General features: G+C 38.9%; 2 protein-coding genes across 2 annotated transcripts; one reads left to right on the top strand and one right to left on the bottom strand.

Annotated features, from left to right (window-relative positions):
• Positions 1-378: 378 nt before the first annotated feature.
• LOC114208279 (centrin-4-like) lies at positions 379-3,718 on the bottom strand. The gene is made up of 5 exons (XM_028102350.1): positions 3,643-3,718; positions 2,087-2,233; positions 1,564-1,692; positions 615-749; positions 379-468 (listed from the first exon to the last, which is right to left on the bottom strand). Exons 1-5 carry the CDS (start codon positions 3,643-3,645, stop codon positions 379-381), a joined length of 504 nt encoding a protein of 167 aa, XP_027958151.1. The 5' UTR covers positions 3,646-3,718.
• Positions 3,719-4,009: 291 nt separating this feature from the next.
• On the top strand, positions 4,010-20,461 carry BBS12 (Bardet-Biedl syndrome 12). Its single transcript, XM_028102221.2, has 3 exons — positions 4,010-4,102; positions 13,771-13,831; positions 14,244-20,461. The coding sequence occupies exon 3, from the start codon at positions 14,254-14,256 to the stop codon at positions 16,390-16,392; it is 2,139 nt and encodes a 712-aa protein (XP_027958022.1). The 5' UTR covers positions 4,010-4,102; positions 13,771-13,831; positions 14,244-14,253; the 3' UTR covers positions 16,393-20,461.
• Positions 20,462-22,132: the final 1,671 nt, after the last annotated feature.

Here is a 22,132-nt window from a genome sequence, read left to right as displayed (position 1 = left end):
ATCAGTTTTAAAGAGTTGCACAAAAAGAAAATAATAGGGAAACTAATTGCTTTTTTGCCAAATTCATTTGGATGTGGGGTCAATTTCATTAAACTTAAAAAAATTCTAAGTCTTCAGACCCTGGAGCTTTAAAAGTAGCAGTTGGAATTAATACTGGTTTGGGATCCATGGTTCACAGAAATCGTTACATTTCCTTTGTTTCTTGATGCTGCAGATTTAACAACATATTGGTAGAAACATGTAATTTCTCACATGGATTAAACATCAAGAGACCAATTTGTGCATATAAACTAAAAATTGAAAATACATTCAGATATGATGGAACTGTGTAGCAAATACAAAGTTGTTAACAACTTTCCAGAAGGAATAAAAAAAGTATTAATAAAGAGTGGTCTTTTTCATCATTCTCAAAAATTCTTCCTCATTTATTTCTCCATCCCTGTCACGATCAGCTTCATCAAGCATTTCCTGTAAAACAAAATATAAATATATGTGAAATCATTAAAAATGAATGATATAAATTAATATTCAAATACACATATTTTGAATGTATTTGACCAACTAAATTAAGATTTATATACATGTAAATTATAATTATAAAAATAAAAAATTACCTGAAGCTCATCATCTGTTAAATTTTCCCCCAGTTCTTTAGCAACCCTCTTGATATTGTTTAGTGTTATGCTTCCAGTATCATCATCATCAAATAATTTGAAAGCCTTCAATATTTCTTTTTCATCTTTTTCACTCTTTAAAAACAGAAGCAATTAAATGTCATTAATCTTTCATTTATTCTATCGAATTGGACTTATGGGGTGTTTGAGGTCTAGAGTAGCAATGTACCAGATAGCTGAGTTCTGACTTTACTGCTATAACTTTTTTTTATTATTATGTTATGTTAATCACCATACATTACATCATTAGTTTTTGATGTAGTGTTCCACGATTCATTGTTTGCATATAACACCCAGTGCTCCATGCAGAATGTGCCCTCTTTTAATACCCATCACCAGGCCAACCCATCCCCTACCTTCCTCCCCTCTAGAAACCTCACTGGTATAACTTTTAACAATTATTCCAAATGCACTCACATTTGCTCTCAAGGTATCTTAAATTCAGGGTTTGTTAAAGTGGAAGAGGCAAGGTTGATAAAGAGAATGTATCTCTTATTAACACCAGTAACTGATAACCATTATGAAAAATGTAAGCTCTAAATTCTGAGAACAGGGAGGTTGTCTCATCCAATGCTCTCTAGAATAGTGCCTGGCAAAAACGGGCACTCAGGAGATGTTTGTTGAATTCAAGGCTTCAAAATTCTGACCCTATTCTCTCTATCCAGCCATATATCCTTATTATTTCCTAACAACCTTCTCCACACTGGACAGTCTTCATCACTATCCTGAAAACATCTTTAATCTTGCTATTCCTATCTACCTAAATCCTACCCATCTTTAAAGACCTAGTTCCAATTCTTCCTCTATGAAACCTCTGATTGTTCCAGCCAAAAAAAAATGTAGAAGGCTATTGCTTGTATTTCTTTGAAAAACAAAATCACTACTATACCATTTTTACACTCATTATGGCAAAAAAATCTTCAAAAGTAATGGTGCCAATTCCTTCTTTGTTGATTTCAGCTATCATTTTTTTTATTTCTTCTTTCTTTGGTTCAAATCCTAAGGCTTGCATTGCAATCTGAAATAGGAAGCAAATAAATTATAATACGTCACATTCTCATTCCTAGGTTTTAAAAGACCTATTAATGACTAGATTTTCTCTTTTTCACTATGGACAAGGCATAAACCTAGAAAGTCAGGTCAGGAGGCTTAGGTTCCAGTCCTACTATGCCACAGGATATGTCATTGTCACATGCTGGGTTTTGTTGTACTCATTCATAAAACAAGAATAAAATGCCTAACAAGATACTATTTTGTTAGTACAAGGCAGGTATATATATTGAAGGTGTAGGTGTCCACACTGATGAGTTTTTATATCAAGCTTTTAAGACAGCTGCTGTTAAAGACTGGAAGATTGTCACAAATAAATGATGGTTTTTAAAATGTCTTAGAATTAGAAGTAATTTCAAAACCTTCAGTTCTTTCACATCTATGGTTCCAGATCCATCAACATCAAATAAATCAAAGGCCTCTTTAATTTCTTGCTTTTGGGTTTCATTCAGTTCAAGTTTTGCTGCTCTTTTCTTCCCTTGGTCTGAACCTGTGCAGTAGTTGGATGCCTGTAATAAATACACATGTGCATGAAAAACTATGTAACTGGAAAACTTACCAGAACCAGAATCATTGATGATAAAGATAATAAATAAGCATATTCAAGAACCTATTCCCTACTATATAATGACTATCAGCAATTTCCCTTTTCCCTTTGCTAATATTTATGCTTTTAGTTATTAATATCTTGGTGGAAAGCCTGGTTCTTTCTACCACTTAAATTTTTCTTGCAAACTAGTGCTTTTTTTTCTTAAGATTTTATGTATTTATTCGAGAGAATGAGAGAGTGAGAGAGAGCACGAGAGGGGGTAGGGTCAGAGGGAGAAGCAGACTCCCCGCTGTGCAGGGAGCCTGATGTGGGACTCCATCCTGGGACCCCCGGATCATGACCTGAGCCGAAGGCACATGCTTAATCAACTGAGCCACCCAGGTGCCCAAACTAGTGCTTTTTGAGAGAGAGAAGAGGCAAAGGCATGCATGCTCCAACAGATGTTATGTCCAAGTACGAGTACGAGCCTTACTTGGTATATCTAAAAAGTAGTGTCTAAGGCACACCTTTCATCTAGGCCTATCTGTCTCATAACAAAATTTATTTTGTGGGATATGCTTGCTTGAAACATAATACACTCGCCCACCTATTTTAGCGTACTTTTCTATATTGCAGAAGCTGAGAGATGAAAACTACATTTTCCAGGTGAAAAACTACTCCAGGGATCGGAGTAAGAGTAAAAGTTGGGCCAATTATCAGTATCCAGGTAGGGTGGAGGTCATCTTCCTGCTATGTGCCATTTTCCCGCTAACAAGCAAGGTCACAGAGTTACTCCTGGGGTTTTTCTGCAGCCTCATTTCACTATCTTGTCTCCAGCTTCGGGTTAAGAAGCAGTGGCAGCAGAGATGGCAACTGGACATCACGGTCCTGTGCGCCTCGCCTCCGGTTTCACGTGGGTTTCACGTGGCGGCGGCGGCTTCTTGGTCCCTGGACGGCAGATACACAGGTGTGTAGTTCCAGCCTTCAGAACCTTCACCTCCCCAAACGTGGCGGAGTGAGGAACTACCCTGGCCACTTTTTCAGAGTTCAGGACCTCTTTCCTAGAGGACCCTCCAACAGTTTCTAAGCCTCTTATTCTCCGTATTCAATTCCTTTCTGGCTAACCAGTGGTTTCTGTTTCCATCACGGAACCTATCGCGGTTGGCGGCGACGACGAGGAACGAATGAACTGGAGGCCCGCTCTTGCGTCCCTAGAGCCACGGGCAACGTGCTTCTAGTTGGCCACGAGAGGAGGGGTTACTAAATGACACTCGAGGATCAGGGGGTGAATAATACATTTCATAAACCAAAAAAAAATTCCTTCCTTGCTCCGGGTTGAAATTTCAGCCCTAGCCCCGGCCCAGCAAGGGGTTACGGCTTGGCACTCACCATGTCACCAACCGGTGCCCTCAGCTGGGACCTCCGGGTCTCAGGCGCCAGCCGCGCAGCCCAACTGCCGTCTACACAGTTCAGAAACCGTTGCTAAGGCAGCTTTAGCCACTCTCTCAGGCAGCCCCGCCCACCCAGGCTTGCCTACTGATTGACAGTTATTTTACCCAATGGTAAAAAAAAGAAGGCGCTTGAAGCCCGCCCTCTCTCTCTACTCTCTACCAATAGAATAACGCTCTGCCTTTCCTAGCCGACCGTTAAGCAGAACTTTCCCTCTGGTATCTTAGCGACCAGACCCACCTGGGCAGCCCGCTTGCTCCGCTTCGCACATGCGCAAAATGCGGGCGGAGAAGGGGGCGTCTTTGTCCCGGGGCTTTGGTGTCCCAGTGCTAGCCCTAACGTCGTCTGAGGTGGGAAGCTGGGATCTGAAGCCTCGCGTGAAGATGGAGAAAAGAATGAGGTTAGTAACGAGGTGCTTCCACCGACTGCTAAGTCTTTAGTGCAGACGCGGAGAGCCTTTCTTTGCTTTTTTGACCTCTTCGTGCCCCGGGAAAGGATGAGAATCCAGGGCCTGGCGGGCCGGGTAAATTGGTCCAGTTTTGGTTTACCGTCCGGCGGGGATTAACAGAGGTGGGAGGGGACTGACCTTTCCAGGGCCGCTAGATATTTCTCTGCCTCCACAGTGCCTGAGGCTTGGCCTTTAGCTTTTCCCTTTTACCTGGTTCAGAGGGATTCTGGCGCGGTAGCCGAATGGCTGGAAGCAAGTAGGTATGGGGGCAGGATGGGTGTTGGGATGCACCAAGCCTCACTGCATAGGAGCTTTTACCAATGTTGTATGTATTTGCCGGGTAGGACTTTGGCTCCAACCATAATCACGATCAGACACCTATCCCTCCTCCCCCACCCCACTCTCTCACCCTCAGCCATTCTTGTGGTTGAATCCCAAGATGTGGCCGGCTTTCCAGCCATATCCAGCATAGATCCACAGTCATGAGTCAGACATAGGTAGCCTGATAATCCAATTGACTCAGTCATTGCCGAGATGTAGAAGCCCATAACTACTGTAAATCAAAGCAAATTCCTGTCCAGAGGGCCAGACTTGTTGGTTTGCCCAGTCGTGAATCTGGTCAGGGACCAGCAAAAGGGTGGGATAGAATGAGGTGGACTGACTTCCTGGTAGAAATGAAGAGGTGATAGTCCTTTAAAACTTCTAACCCTAATTCCTCACACATCAGGACTCTTTTATACCTCCTGCAGTACCTTCTGCCGAGTAAGTCCTTTATTTCCCAAAAATCATACTGGATTCTCCAGTAGTGGATTCATGAGGAACATTAACTTTTGCCTAGTATTTTTTTTCTCCCTTTATCCCACTTATCTCCTTGAAGGCAGGGCAAGAAAAATGTGCAAAGTACATTCTTGAAGCAGTCTCCCAAATCAGTGTTCATACTGTAGTATGTAAAGCATGGCACATTTTCCAAAACCATCATCCTGTCTGGTTCACATTATATCCCAGTCAGACACCCAAGCTTTGTAATCATAGATAAACAACACATTAGGATTCTGGAAAATGGGTAAGTTATTCTAATATTAGAAGTGATTTTTCCATATAAAGTTGTCCCAGTGGAAATTAAAATTATGCAAGTTCAAGATATTTTGTGAATTAAGTAAAATGTTCATTCACTTAATTATAATACAGTAGACCCTTAAACAACAAGGATTTGAACTGTGTGGGCCTACTTATACATGGATTTTTTTTTTTTTTTTGGAGGTTTGCCACAATTTGAAAAAACTCCCTCTTGAACCCTGTAGCCTAGATGTACTGAAAAAATTTTTTATTAAAGGTATTATTGTAAGAATACAGCATATAATACATGTAACATATAAAATATGTGTTAATTGACTGTTTCTGTTATCGGTAAGGCTTCCAAACAACAGTAGGCTATTAGTAGTTAAGTTTTGGGGGAGTCAAGAGTTAATATTTGGATTTTCAGTTGTGCAGTGGTGCTTGTCCTTAGCCCCAGGTGTTTAAGGGTTAATTGTATTTTGATTTTTCAGGCCATTAACCTCACCGGGAAGTTTGCCCTTGATGAGTTTCAAGGACATTTACTTCATCTTTACTACTAATGTTAAGGGGATTTCTGAGACCCAGAAATGAATAGGGATCAAATATATAGAACCGAATTCTAACCTAGATCAGTTTTGATCTTATGGCAATTAAAAGGCTGAGTAATATGTTAACCTGCTTTTATATCACTTTATGATTTAGGTTCTTATATTTGGGAAATTAACTTCTAGTAAAAATGATTTTTTTATTATAGTCTCAGATTGCGATTTCTAGGTCTTGGGTCTAAGAAGTACTTAGTCTTGAAAAATAGCTGTGACTAATCCAGTTGTATTGTAAAACATTAGTAGTAGTAATAATAATTAGTCTAGGAAAATATTAAATCCATTGGTACTCTTAATTCTACTAAATTTACTTAACACTTTCCACATGTCCTATACTGTGCCAACTATTGGGTGAGTTTGAAAGGAGCTGAGTGTAGAGTATAAAGATGAATAAAAGTAAGGAACCCACAGGTTAGTGGGAGAGAAAGGACAGACATAAATACAGAGTTTTAAATTCAGGGTGCTAAGTGCTTTAGTAGATGTGTGTAGAAAGTGCTTGAGTACAGGAAGGAGGCACTACTTCTTACTGGGGCATTGAAGAAGGTTGTATCAAAAATGTAGAGCCCTGCATCAGGCTCCCTGCTCAGCAGGAAGTCTGCTTCTCCCTCTTCCTCTGCTCCTCCCCCCACTCATGCACGCTCTCTCTCTCTCACTCTCTCTCAAATAAATAAATAAAATTTTAAAAAATGTGGTATTTGTCTTGGGTCATGAAAGATAATATAGCACTTGCCAAGATGAAGAAAGGGTAGGATATTCAAATCTGAATATAGCATGTGTGAAAATGAAAATAAATGTATGTTCTAGTGTGGCAAGATCATAGGGTTATAAGGAAAGGTGGAAAATGAGTCATAAATTACATTGAGGTCCAATTATGGGACACCTTTGTCAAACTAAGGAGTAAAGATTTTTATTTTCTAAGATAGATAGATGTTTTTAGGCAATGGACTACTTTGATTAGGTTTGTGCTTTGCAAAGATAATTCTGACAACCATGTGAAGGAGGAACCATTCTGGAAGCAATTAAAGGATCTCAACTAAGGTAGTGCCAAATAGGAAGCATGTCAACACTAAAGGTGATTGAAACTTAAATTTTGGTGGAGTAATACTGACAGCAATCTGTTTAATCTTGTCAGTTTTGTACTTAAAAGTTAAGTTAGCAAATAAGGTGAAAACCATTCATTCATTTGTTCATGAAATATTTATTGAGTGTCAGCAGCATGTCAGACAATATTCTTGGTATGTGGGATACCTCAGTCCTCGTGGGAATTACATTCCAACAGAGGGAGATGGTCAATAAATAATAAATAGATATGTAAACTGTGTACTACTTTATAAGGTGGTAAGTTTTATGGAAAAGAGGACTAGAGCAGTTAAAGGGAATCCAAGTGTAGAGGAAAAAAAGGAGTTTGTTGTGTTATATAGGGTGCTCAAGGAAGGCCTCACTGAAAAGGGTAAATGTGAGTAAATATTTAGAGGTGGTAAGGCAATAGATTTCTCAGGGATGAACATCCCAGAGGGAATAACTAGAACAGAAACTCTTAAGTTAGGGAGCGTGACTTGGAGATTGCTCGAGGGATAGCGTAGTAGAAAACAAAGAAGAGTAAGAGGGAGGAGTGCAGATTATTAAGGCTTTAGTAAGACCTTGATTTTCATTCCTAGTGAAATGAGAAGGCATAGCAAAACTTTGAGCAAAAGACTGAAAGGATCTGGGTGGATTTTTTAAAGGGGCTCCTGTGTCAGACAAAGGAGTAAAGACCTTTATGTTCCAAGTTGAAGGTTTTTAAGTAATGGAATATGATTTAGACTGCTATATTGGGTATAGACTGGAGATATGCAAACTGTTGATTTTGATAATGAAAAAAGCTAATCATACCTGTCAGAAAATATTAATATATTTTTAATTAATTTATTTATTTATTTTTGATGTAGTGTTCCATGATTCATTGTTTGCATATAACACCCAGTGCTCCACGCAGAATGTGCCCTCTTTAATACCCATCACCAGGCTAACCCATCCCCCCATCCCCCTCCCCTCTAGAACGCTCAGTTTGTTTCTCAGAGTCCATAGTCTCTCATGGTTCATCTCCCCTCCGATTTCCCCCGCTTCATTTTTCCCTTCCTATCTTTTTTTTTTTAACATATAATGTATTATTTGTTTCAGAGGTACAGTTCTGTGATTCATCAGTCTTACACAATTCACAGTGCTCACCAAAGCACATACCCTCCCCAATGTCTATCACCCAGCCACTCCATCCCTCCCTCCCCCCACCACTCCAGCAACCCTGTTTGTTTCCTGAGATTAAGAATTCTTCATATCAGTGAGATCATATGATACATGTCTTTCTCTGACTGACTTATTTCGCTCAGCATAATACCCTCCAGTTCCATCCACGTCGTTGCAAATGGCAGGATTTTTCTTTGATGGCTGCACAATATTCCATTGTATATATATATACCACATCTTCTTTATCCATTCATGTGTTGATGGACGTCTTGGCTCTTTCCATAGTTTGGCTATTGTGGACATTGCTGCTATAAAGATTGGGGTGCACGTACCCCTTTGGATCACCACATTTGTATCTTTGAGGTAAATACCCAGTAGTGCAATTGCTGGGTCATAGGGTAGCTCTATTTTCAACTTTTTGAAGAACCGCCCTACTGTTTTCCAGAGTGGTTGCACCAGCTTGCATTCCCACCAACAGTGTAGGAGGGTTCCCCTTTCTCTGCATCCTCGCCAACATCTGTCCTTTCCTGACTTGTTAATTTTAGCCATTCTGACTGGTGTGAGGTGGTATCTCATTGAAGTTTTGATTTGGATTTCCCTGATGCCGAGCGATGTTGAGCACTTTTTCATGTGTCTGTTGGCCATTTGGATGACTTCTTTGCAGAAATGTCTGTTCATGTCTTCTGCCCATTTCTTGATTGGATTATTTGTTCTTTGGGTTTTGAGTTTGATAAGTTCTTTATAGATTTTGGATACTAGCCCATTATCTGACATGTCATTTGCAAATATCTTCTCCCATTCTCTCAGTTTTCTTTTGGTTTTGTTGACTGTTTCCTTTGCGTTCAAAAGCTTTTTATCTTGATGAAGTCCCAATAGTTCACTTTTGCCCTTGCTTCCCTTGCCTTTGGAGATGTGTCTAGGGAGAAGTTGCTGCAGCTGAGGTCGAAGAGGTTGCTGCCTGTGTTCTCCTCTAGGATTTTGATGGACTCCTGCCTCACATTTAGGTCTTTCATCCATTTTGAGTCTATTTTTGTGTGTGGTGTAAGGAAATGGGCCAGTTTCATTCTACATGTGGCTGTCCAATTTTCCCAACACCATTTGTTGAAGAGACTGTCTTTTTTCCATTGGACATTCTTTCCTGCTTTGTCGAAGATTAGTTGACCATAGACTTGAGGGTCCATTTCTGGGCCCTCTATTCTGTTCCCTTGATCTATGTGTCTGTTTTTGTGCCAGTACCATACTGTCTTGATGATGACAGCTTTGTAATAGAGCTGGGAGTCCGGAATTGTGATGCTGCCAGCTTTGCTTTTCTTTTTCAACATTCCTCTGGCTATTCGGGCTCTTTTCTGGTTCCATACAAATTTTAGTATTATTTGTTCCATTTCTTTGAAAAAAGTGGATGGTATTTTGATAGGGATTGCATTCAATGTGTGGATTACTCTAGGTAGCATTGACATCTTCACAATCTTTGTTCTTCCAATCCATGAGCATGGAACATTTTTCCATTTCTTTGTGTCTTCCTCAATTTCTTTCATGAGTATTTTATAGTTTTCTGAGTAAAAACTGAGAGCTTTCCCTCTAAGGTCAGAAACAGGGCAGGGATGTCCACTATCACCACTGCTATTCAACATAGTACTAGAAGTCCTAAACACAGCAATCAGAAAACAAAAAGAAATAAAAGGCATCCGAATCAGCAAAGAAGAAGTCAAACGCTCACTCTTTGCAGATGATATGTTGCTTTATGTGGAAAACCCAAAAGACTCCACCTCAAAACTGCTAGAACTCATACAAGAATTCAGTGAAATGGTAGGATATAAAATCAATGCACGGAAATCAGTTGTATTTATATACACCAACAACAAGACAGAAGAAAGAGAAATTAAGGAGTCGATCCCTGTTACAATTGTACCCAAAACCATAAGATACCTAGGAATAAATCTAACCAAAGAGGCAAAGAATCTGTACTCAGAAAATATTAATATTTTTAAAAACCTCAACTCCTGAAAAGTATTGCATGTCATGGTATTCTAAACCAAATGCCTTAAACAAGACTAGGCATATTAGGAAAAGAAGGATGCTTTTGATGTCACATTAAGCTGGCAAGTTAAAGTTGTTAGGGAACCCAATAATAAAACAGCTGTTTGTGGAAAACATTGGTGCTGATGTATTGCAGAACAAAAATCAGAGTGTGTCAATTCAATGCCAAGAAAAGTTATCAGAGATGTTTTTTTGATCTTTGAAATTATTTATTTCACCATTCTCTTTGCTGTCTTTGCCTTTTTATACTCAACTTTTTAGAAGATGAGGGATTTTTGTTTGAGTTTTTATTTTATGTTAGTTAACTAATGTCTCCAAAATAATTATTTAGGAGCTTTTCTAAACTTAGGAATGCTAAGACTTTTTTTTTTTTTTAATTACTGCTGAAACTTGGAATAGAGTCTTCAAATGCTGAAATGGCATTTCTCTTGAATATTTATTTGTTTATTCATATTTTATTGAATATAGTTGACACAATATTATATTAGTTTCAGGTGTACAACATAGTGATTCGACAACTCTATATGTTATGCTATACTTATCACAAGTATAGCCACCATCTGTAACCATACAGTGCTCTTACAATACCATTGATGATATTCTTCATGCTGTACCTTTCATCCCTGTGACTTATTCCTTCCATAATTGGAAGCCTGTACCCCCCACTCCCTTTTGCCCCTTTTTGCCCATCCCCTACACCCCTTCCCTCTAGCAACCACCAGTGTGTTCTGTGTATTTATGGGTCTGTTTCTGCCTTTTCTGTTTGTTTTGTTTTTTAGGTTCCACATATAAGTGAAATAATTGAATATTTTGAGATCAGTTTTATGTAACTTTTTGCTTGTAAATTTTGTTTTGTTTAAATAATTTCATGTCTTCTCTGGGAAAACTGTTTTCACATAAATACAGACTTTGAAAGTTTGAAATAGTCCATGACTTTTTCCTTTTGCTCTAAATTCTGTAGGACTTTCCCATTCATATGGTAATATGTTGTGATTTAAACATAGTATAAAGAGGAAACCATAAACAGAGACTCTGATGCTTGGGGGAAAAAGGGCATATCCATATCAAGGGTATGAACAGGCTTGAAAGAAGGCAAGAAAGTTTGGAAGTGCAAAATGCAGTGGAAAATTCTACAGGAGAAAAGGTGAATCACTATCATGTCGGGTAGAGGGGCAGCCAGAAGGCAGTATTGTATGGTAGTTAATAGCATGGGACTCTGGCATTAGACAAATCTGAATTTTAGTTCATAACCTACTAGCTTTGAGGTTTGGTATGTTACTTATCTGTTTTTCATTTTAATAGGTTAAGTGTAGTACCTACCTCATAATATTATGAGAACTATATTACATAATGCATGTAAAGTGCCTCATACTTAATGAGCTGTCAGAACACGTTAGAAATGAAAAAACAAACAAAAAGCCAGTCCTTTCAAGCTTGTCTTTTCAACAAATTATTCTGGAGTACCTGGATATCCAGGAGGAAACAAAATGACCCTTCCTCACACCATTTACAGAAAATCAGTTTAAGATGAATTATAAATATAAATGTTAAAGCTAAAACAAAAAGAGCTAAGTTGGAGGATTCATACTCCCTCACTTCAAAACCCATCACAAAGCTACAGTAATCAAAAAAGTGTGGTCCTTGGGCACCTGGGTGACTTAGTCGATTAAGCATATGACTCTTGATTTTGGCTCAGGTCATGATGATCTCAGGGTCATGGGATCATGTGTTCCTGGCTTAAGGATGAACATATAGACCAATCAGATAGAATTGAGAGTCTAGAAATAAACCCAAAAATCTGTTGCCATTGATTTTTTACAAAGACGCCAAAACCAGTCAATTGGGAAAAGAATTGTCTTTCAACAAATGATGCTGGGACAATTTGACATCCAAATGCAAAAAAATGAAGTTGGACCCCTACTTCATCCCATGTACAAAAATCAAATGTATCAGTGAACTTAATATAAGATATAAAACTATAAAACTCTTTGAAGAAAACACTGGGTCAAATCTTTATGACTTTGGATTTGGCAATAGATTCTTAGATATGATACCAAGAGCATGAGCAACAAAAGAAAAAATAGACAAATTCAACTTCATTAAAATGGGAAACTTTAATGCATCAAAATGATTATCAAAAATGGAAAATACAACCTACAGAAAGAGAAAATATTTGTAAATTGTATTTTGATAAGATTCTTGTTTCCAGAATATGTAAAGAATTCTTACAATTCAACAACAAAAAGACAACCCAATTTTAAAATGGGCAAAAGATTTGAATAGATAATATACAAATAGCCAACCAGTACATGAAAAGATGCTTAACATCACTAGTCATTAGAGAAAGACAAAATCAAAACCGAAATGAAATATCACTTCACATCCATTAGGATGTCTATGATTAAAAAAACAAAAAACAAAAAAACATAAGATATGTATTGGTGCGCATACTGGGTTGAATAGTGTTCCCTCCAGAATTCATGTCCACCCAGAATCTCAGAATGTGATTTTATTTGGAAATAGGGTCTTTATAGAAGTAGCTAGTTAAGATAAGGTCATGCAAGATTAGGGTTGACCCTAAATACAATGAATGGTGTCCTTTTAAGAAAGCTATATGAAGGAAAAGCAGATACTGAGTTTTGTTACCAAAAGCCATGGACCTCCAGGAGCCAAGTAGAAGCTGGAAGAGCCTTCCCTAGAGCCTTCAGAAGAATCATGGCCCTGCAGATACCTTGATTTCAGACTTCTGGACTCCAGAACCATGAGAGAATAAAAATGTATTGTTTTTTGGGGTTTTTTTTTAAGGTTTTATTTATTTATTTGACAGAGAGAGACACAGCGAGAGAGGGAACACAAGCAGAGGGAGTGGGAGAGGGAGAAGCAGGCTTCCTGCAGAGCAGGGAGCCCAATGCGGGGCTCGATCCCAGGACCCTGGGATCATGACCTGAGCCAAAGGCAGACGCTTAACGACTGAGCCACCCAGGCGCCCCTAAAAATGTATTGTTTTAAGCACCCAGTTTTTGGTAATTTGGTATAGCAGCCCTAGGAAATCAATACAGCAAGGATGTGGAGAAAGTAAAACCCTCATATATTGCCGGTGGGAAAGTAAAATGATTTAGCTGTATGGAAGACAGTTTGGCAGTTCCTCAGAAAGTTAAACATAAAGTGACCATGTGACCACTCCTAGGTGTATACCCAAAAGAATTGAAAACAGATACTCAGATACTTGTACACAAATGTTCATAGTAGCACAATTCACAATAGATAAAAGGTAGAAACAACTGAAATGTCCATCAACAGATAAACAAGGTGATACATACATACAGTGGAATATTACTCAGCCATAAAAAGGAATGAAGTACTGATACCTAATACTGTGTGGATGAACCTCAAAAACATTATGCTAAATGAAAGAAGCCAGACACAAAAGGTCACATATTGTGTGATTCTATTTATATGAAATATCCAGAATAGGTAGGTCCATAGACATGAAAGACTAAAACCATAACATTTTTAGAAGATTATCTCAGGGGCTAGGCAAAACTTTTAAAAATAGAACCCAAAAAGCAATAGCCTTTTATAAAAAGGAAAAAAAAAAAAGATAAATGAACTAGGAAAGTAGATTGCCAAGCAACAATAAGGGCCACTTGAGGTTTGAAATGATACCAGCATGGTTGTGTTTGTCTTTCTTTTTATTTTCAGCTGCGGCAAGGTAAGCATGGAGTAGAGAGTTGGATTTCATCAAGATTAGTGTCTTTGCAAGGTGAGTAGGATGAACCTGAAGAGGGATAAGGATTTTGAGGATATGTGTGCAAGGGAGTGAATGTAATAATTGACAGATAGGAATTTAAACTGGGTAAGAAGAGAATTGATAATATGGGGTAGGGGGTGAAGGACAGCGAAAACATGGTAGGATCAAATAATTGTAAATACTACCAGAATCACTGCCTGCGTGATCCACTTCCCCTACTGGATGAAGTGTTCCTTCTCCACATGACCATACCTTTATCGAAATATCATTATAGTACTGTTATCATTGCACTGACCATATTTAGTGGAAACTATATATACCAGAAACTCCTCAAAGGCAGGGACTATATCTGATTTTTCTTTTATAAGCAATTATAACCATGAGTTACACTGAATAAATTTCCAAGTGTTTATTTTATTTGCAGATGATGATTCATGGTGATGGCTTGCAGGGTCATAAATAAAAGAAGGCACATGGGACTTCAACAACTTTCATCATTTGCAGGAACAGGAAGAACTTTCCTAGGCCCATTAAAATCATCTAAATTTATTATAGATGCAGAGTGTCATGAAAGTGTGTTAATCAGTTCAACAGTAAGGCTTCTCGAAAGTTTGGATTTAACCAGCGCAGTGGGACAACTTCTCAATGAAGCAGTTCAAGCACAAAATAACACATACAAAACTGGAACCAGTACTCTTCTGTTCCTCGTCGGTGCATGGAGCAGTGCTGCTGAAGAATGTCTCCATTTAGGTGTCCCCATTTCATTAATAGTGTCTGCAATGTCAGAAGGCTTGACCTCTTGCATTGAAGAGGTAGTTTCCCTTCAAGTACCTATCCACAATGTATTTGACCATATAGACAGCACAAAGACATTTTCTGGACTTGAAACATTTAGTGGCAGTTTGTGCCCTTTTCTACAAATCCCTTCAGATACTGGTTTACAGAAAGAGCATGATCTCAAAGATGTTGCCTCTCCATCACTGACCATTTACAATCTTTCTGGGATACCTGTTAAATCACCTAAACTCTTTAGACCTCAGGCTGAAGTTGAAGCAGATAAAAACACGTTACAAAATCCTCAAACTCTGAAAAACAGTCTGCTCACAGGCAACCATTATAGAAAGTCAATACTAATCCACAGTAGGCATTTTAATAGGACAGATAATAATCAGTGGATAAACAAACCAGATGGATTTCTAGAACAACATGGTGCAGCTTCTCCCCATACTTACAGATGTAATGATTTGGTAGAGTTGGAGATGGGTTTAAGTCATGGAGATCACAACAGCATGAAATTGGTAGATGAAGCAGTACGGCTGCAGTATCAGAATGCAAGTATGCGGCAAGGCAGCTGTACGATGCCATTTAGGTTTGACATTTCAAGACTCTTCACTTGCTGTTTACCAGGTGTACCTGAAGCTTTCTCTTGTGTCTGCCCAGGATTTGTCACTGTAGTATCAATATCTAATTCTGCTCTGATTAGGGAATTACAGAATCAGCCTCTCCGGATTATTCTCATTGAGGGTGACCTCACAGAGTATTATCGCCACCTGGGATTTAACAAGGCTACAAATATTAACACAGTACTGGAAAGCATGAAGGTTCAAGACAGCTCAGAAGAACTGTGGACAAATTATGTATTACAGGTACTAATTAAGTTCCATGTGAACCTTGTCCTGGTACAAGGAAATGTGTCTGAACACTTAATTGAAAAGTGCATACACAATAAGCGGTTGGTACTTGGGGCAGTGAATAGCAATGTGATGCAGGCTTTTGCAGAAGCTTCAGGAGCAGTACAGGTGACCTATATCACACAAGTGAATGAAAACTGTGTGGGCAGTGGGGTCTACGTGACCTTCTGGAGAAGTATTCCTTCGGATGTCATGGATAGAATCAACATAATCACAATCGTGATAAAAATAGAAGGAATTAATTTGGTTACAGTAGTGCTCACTAGCCCAGTCACTGCACAGATGCAATCCAAAGAAGATAGGTTCTGGACTTGTGCCTCTCGTCTGTATTATGCTCTAAAAGAGCAACAGGTCTTCCTTGGAGGTGGTGCAGTTGAATTTTTGTGTCTTAGCCATCTTCAAATTCTTGCAGAGCAATCACTGAGTAAAAGAAACCACATCTGTTCAGGATGGCTTCATAATACTTCCTCTTGGCTGGCCTCATCTCTGGCACTATACAGATCAACTGTGCTTAAATGCCTGGCAAATGGATGGCACAAATACCTTTCAACTCTCATATATAACACGGCCAATTGCTCATCAGAATTCGAAGCCAGCACATTCATTCAACAGCATCTACAAAATGCCACAGACTCTGGCTCTCCTTCATCTTACATCTTGAATGAATATAGTAAATTAAATAGTGGAATTTTTAATTCAGGCATTTCAAATAAACTGGAACAGATTCCAAGCATTTATGACGTTGTTATACCAAAGATTGAGGCATGGCGCCGAGCTTTGGATTTAGTACTATTAGTACTTCAGACAGACAGTGAAATTATTACTGGACTTGGACACACACGGTTAAATTCACAGGAAACAGAGGGCTTTTTATTTTTGTAGTGTTATTGGCTAAGTCTTTGGAAAATAATATTTTGTTATATATCATGCTAATAATAAATTTCCTAGTAGCCAAGTCGTAGTGCCTAAAATGCCAGCCATTAAAGATTATTGATGTCTGTCAGTAATTGCAGGGTCTGAGATTTCACCCAACTTACAAGCTAACAGGTTAGCCTGTTAACTATTTCGTGGTATGCTACAGGATACATGAGACACTTGGACAGAGACAAAGCACTTTTATTATTCACAGCAAAAGTGGTAGCCAGAGCTTCCTGTTGGTTTGTATCGGTTCCCATTTCTCTGAGCCCCATAAGAGCAACATAAAAGGCCAGTGATGGAAGCCTGCACATACAGTGGGTTGTGTTACAGAAAAGGAACACTGAGCTTGGGACATTGACTGCTTTTATAGTTGCAACTTGCAGTTGCAAGGGGGTAGTTGCTACCTCATGCCTCAAGGTTGCTTAGTGTAAACGCAAGCCTAAGACATGGACTGGGTAAAGATAGGTCAGGTCCTTGCATTCAAGGCACACCCAGAAAGTATGCAGTGTCATTCAGAGCCCATAATGGATAACCTCTTCCATTTACTCACTTCTTAACCTGACATGTTCTTGGCCAAACTTGAATTTTCATGGAAGAATGCCACTCTGTTTACTAGTCTGATTAATCTGATAAACAGGTTGTTTCGTCAATACCAGATCTATTCAGTTGGTTTCATATAGCAGTTAATTAAGGCTACTGTCAACAGACTCTGAGCAGCAGGATGAAACCAATCTGCAGTATTGACCTCAGTCATGTCCCCTTGGGTCTTGAATTTAGTCAATTTTAAATTCCAACGGGGTCTTTTTATTAGGCTGAATGTATTGTAAGACCAATGTATCATATATTATGACCCTCACAAGGGAGCTTTGACTGAGTTGCTGATCTTCGGTGTCAATGACAAAATGACAGGAGGCAATAGGTGGGCCAAAAACAAATCCCCCCTCCCTGATGGAGAGGCCTACTATGGCCCATTTTTCCCACATACAAGCACATAACCCCAACAAGGGCACGGTCACTCTACTTCGGGATTTGTTGTGAAACCTGATTTGAATCACCATTATATAGATTTGATTAAGTCACATAGGTAGTGCCACCCAGTAGTTGCAGCCTCAGTTGCCATAATGGCAAAATCCAAGGCTACTCAAACATTTAAGAGAAGCATAAGATCAGTTAGATTGAAACAAGGTTGTCCTGGTTTCTGTGTTTGTACATTTTCACATCTTGCAGCTGCCATCGATCGCATTATGAACTGCCTCCAATACTGAATAAGTCTTAATAAGGAGAAAACATTTGTTTGTTTGACTCCCAGGGGGATTAAGTGCTATGACTCTGTCTAAACAATGCTGAGAAATGGCTTGGCAAACAGAGTTCTGGATTTTGTTTGGGTTTAGCAGCCACTTTTACTGGTGGAGGTTGTTAATGGCCACAGTCAAAACCATTGAGACAAGCTTCTAACTTGACCAGAACATCATCTATATAGTGAACATTTGGGATATCAGAGCATAGAGGCGCTCACACTAAACCCCAACTCGCCAATAGGTTAGGATGGGTTAGAGCATGGTAGTAGATGGCAGGAAGTTTGTCTCATTTCTCTATATAGAGCAGCAATACCCTGGATGGGAGGATCTCCTCTGGCACTCTATGAGCATTTACAATATAAGCATATAACACCTCAATACCAATTACATATTTTCATAACAATTCGTTCTAATCCCATCAATTGACTTCAGTCACTTTATCCCCTGTATGGGAATATGGCAAGTTTAACATTGGCACATTAGGAGCTTTAACTGTGGTGAGGAGATTATGTTAGCTCCCTGGTTGGGAGCTCCAGAAAGGAGCAAGGGGTAAAGGTTGCATCCAAGGAGCCTCTTTTTTTCTTTTTTTGGCCCCTTGCTTCAGTGTTGGTACCAGCTTCTTTCCTGTGCACTTCCCAGTATCTGGGGAACCCCCACACTCTGGGGATCTTTCTTTTTGCCCTCCATGTAACTAACCTTGCACCTCCTCAGTGTCCTGCAGCCTTTGGTACCTTTGACCACCCTGTGCCCGATACCAGCTTCCCCTATGGGACTGGGTAGAATGGTGACGAGCACCTGTATCTAACAGCTGTAAAAGTTTGAGTCACTTTCTTCCCCCATGTATTCCCATCATACTTGGCTTTCTCCTTAAAGCAACTGAGGTCAGGGTAGAGGGTGAAGGAGTTACCAAAAGTGTAAAGGGAAAGAATGGCTCCAATATTGCATTTACTTTTGTTTTTGATCAGCTGTCCAACTTGTACTCAACAAACTTGCAATTTTATTTCCTCCTTGCTGGTAGCATTTGTTTTAGCTTTGAGGACCCCTTCACTTAGCAGGAATAGCCACACTTCTTGGCTAGAGCCCTGGGGCATGCTGCCTTGTTATCATATTAATATTGCTCTTCCCACCCTGAGGTGAGTGAGCAACAACCAATACACCATTTGGGTGGCTTGTTTTAATCCTACTTCTCACTGCTTAGCCTCCAAACATAAATTAACAGGCAGGACAGTGGGAGACTCATTCCCCTACCCCTTTCCCACTACTTAATATTTACTGTTGGATCCCAGGGAGTCATATCTCTTAACCCAGAGCAGTGGGGCCCTCATCTTTTTCAGAAACCATGGCTCTCTCAGCCAAAGCAGTAAAGAACTGTGTAGGGTCTGAGATTTTGCCCTGTTTATAAGCTATCAGTTAAAATGTAATGGGATACAGCCAGAAAACAATCCTGGATCAGAAATGACTTTACAGTAGCCAGAGCTTTGTGTTGGCTTATTTTGGTCCTCTGTCCTTTCAAGTCCCACAGAGGTGACATAAAGGGCCCATGATGAATGCATGCGCAAGAGGTGGTGTTACGGGAGAGGAGTGCATAACTTGGGCAAATCACAACTTTTACAGTAAGCAGAAGTAAGCCTGTTCTTGGTCTGGAGTGAGATGTTACATCATCATTCAGGGTTACTCGCTAGAAACACATCCCTGAGAAATGGCCTGGAAAAAGAGTGCTCAAACCCAGCAAGAATATGCTGAGAGTCCATAGCATTCTGTGTATCCCAACAAAGTCTTGCTCTTTTGCCACTTAGCCATTAAATGAACATCTTAAGAATGGAATTATGTGTGGAGTTGAATATTAGAAAAGCTCTGGGGAAATAACAGTAGTAATTAAGTTATTGATTACCTACCATGTCCCAGGCACTATTCTAAATTCTTCACATATTGTATTAATGTTCTAGGGTTGCCATAACAAAATACCATGTATTAGGGGGCTTAAACAACAGAAATTTATTTTCTCACAATTCCGGGGGCTAGAATTTGAGATAAAGGTGTTGGCAGAGTCGGTTTCTTCTGAGGCCTCTTTCCTTCACTTGTAGATGGATATCTTTTCCCTGTGTCTCACAATGTCTTCCCTCTGTATCTGTCTGTGTCCTAATTTCCTCTTCTTGTAAGGACATTAAGTCATAATGGGTGAGGCCTTCCCTAATGACCTCATTTTAACTTAATTAACTCTTAAAGAGCCTGTCTCTAGTACAGTCACATTCTGAGGTATTGGGGATTAGGACTTCAACATATGAATGGGGGGGACACAATTCACATATATTCACATATGTATTCACATATATTATCTCAATCTTTGAAACATTTATTTTCTCCATTGTATGATGAGGAAATGAGTTTAGGAAGGTTAAGAAACTAGCCCAAAGTCTTAAAGCTAGTAGGTAGAAGAGCTGGAGTTTACGATTTTATCTGGCTCCAAAGTATATTTCTAAGTATTAACTGTGAAAGGAAGCTTTTTCTGTAAAGTAACAACAACAAAAGAATGTCTAGTTTATTTATAAGGATAATTTAAATGTACCAGAATATATGACTTGGTTATCTTCTACTCAGGTAAAAGTATTAACTTTTGGTTTGGTGGTTGTCTTAAATGTGGTCACCTGAAAACCTTGCACAGATAATCATTCCAGTTATATACACCATCTTTGTTCTAAGTTAGAATAACAACAACATTAAATGTTGAATTGTTTTTTAAAATAAGTGTATTTTACTTGTTTAGGTATTGATACTTTTACTCTCCTGTGTATTATTAACATTTAGTTTTTGTTAAAATAATACGAAGATTATGAGCACTACTAATATTAATGTAGATGTTTATTTATATAATAGATTTTTTGTGAAGTTGGTATTTGCATGTATTGGTACTATTAAATATTTAGTAAAATCTTGTTATAAATACTTTCCTTTGACACTAGAAGTCTCATTTTAATACAGATTGTGTAAGTTCATTTTGTTTTCAGATTGTAAAAAACTTTGTACTGTTATGTGGTTTATCAGCTATTTTTCTAATTCTTACCAGGGATACCTTTTAAGTTTTAATTACTCAAGGAACTGTTCTTCCTTGCATAGGGCAGTCCCTCATATAAACTTGATTCATTTAAGTAAGTGGGTTTTCCAAGAAACCCTGTGCATAAGCAGGTAGACATTTCTCAAAAGACCAAAGAAGTGTTGACATCTTTGAGACCAATCTGCTGCTTTAATATTATAAACTACAAAGAGGTTTGCAGTTATTCTACATCCCATCCACATTATAGCCAGTCTTCCCAAAGATAAATAACCCTTCCTGGACCAGGGGTTAACCGGCTCTTCAAAAAATAATCTTTAAGAAATTCCAGCAATGGAATCCCTGCATATTCAGAGTATGGGCAGGTATACCTGCCTACCCAGACACTGGACAGATGCAGGAGCAAAAAGGAAGTGGGAAGCAGCAAGAGTGAAGGGGTTACTGACAGGTCATTGTGAGTCCCCAAAATTGTTGAAAGACTCTACCTGAATGGAAATATGATAAATTTGAGAAGTAGCTCATAGGCATCACATTCTGGGTAAGTACAAAGCAACAACAAAAAGCAAAAACAACCCCACTTCTATGTGTATATGTAGATGGAAGAGAATTGACTAGTGTTGTAGTGATCTAAGCTCTGAAGAATATCAAAAATATCCAACACATGCTTCCTTCCAGGATGACTGAGCCACACTCTGAGGAAAAAATGTTGAAAAGAAATAAAATAGAGCAGGACAGGAATATTTGGAATAAAGGAGAGGGAAAATTTACATTGGGAATGATAAAACAATGTCATTTTCTATTAGGCTGGGTGGCCAGCAGACTCAAGATGAAAAGATCTCTGAAAATAAATGTAACCTTGAAGGCAAGGTCTGTAGACTTCTAGGAAACACAGAGCTAAAGGCAGAAAAATTTTTCCAACCGGTCTTAGCTTTGACAAATAGAGAAGGGTTACACAAAAAGGCTCTATTTCTGGTTCGTCATTTATAACAGGACAGAGACCATGAGCCACGAAGCTGAGAAATTGACCCTGGCCCATCCACATCTCCATAGGAGACCCCTCGATGATGGATACACAAAAATCCATGTAATTTGGACATGAGGGAAGAAAGAAATGCTATTTAACCTCAGATGACCTGAGTGCAAGAGAAGAGATTAAAATGGATGAAAGAATTTTTAACAGAACATGAGAACTCACAATAAAAAAAACTCTAGCTATAATGCAGATCAGAATATTTTTAAATGAGTTAAATCATTTAGATAAAAGTTTTTGAAAAAACAGCATGCATTAGAAATGAAGTTCTCGGAAATTAGATGGCAAACAACAGGTTATGGAATGACAACTGACACAACTCGGAAA

Source organism: Eumetopias jubatus, unplaced genomic scaffold, assembly GCF_037043125.1.
Source record: "Eumetopias jubatus isolate StellerSeaLion01/CBP00866 unplaced genomic scaffold, mEumJub1_p1.0 scaffold_2, whole genome shotgun sequence".
Lineage (NCBI taxonomy): Eukaryota > Metazoa > Chordata > Mammalia > Carnivora > Otariidae > Eumetopias > Eumetopias jubatus.
This window is presented reverse-complemented; position numbering and strand designations above follow the sequence as displayed.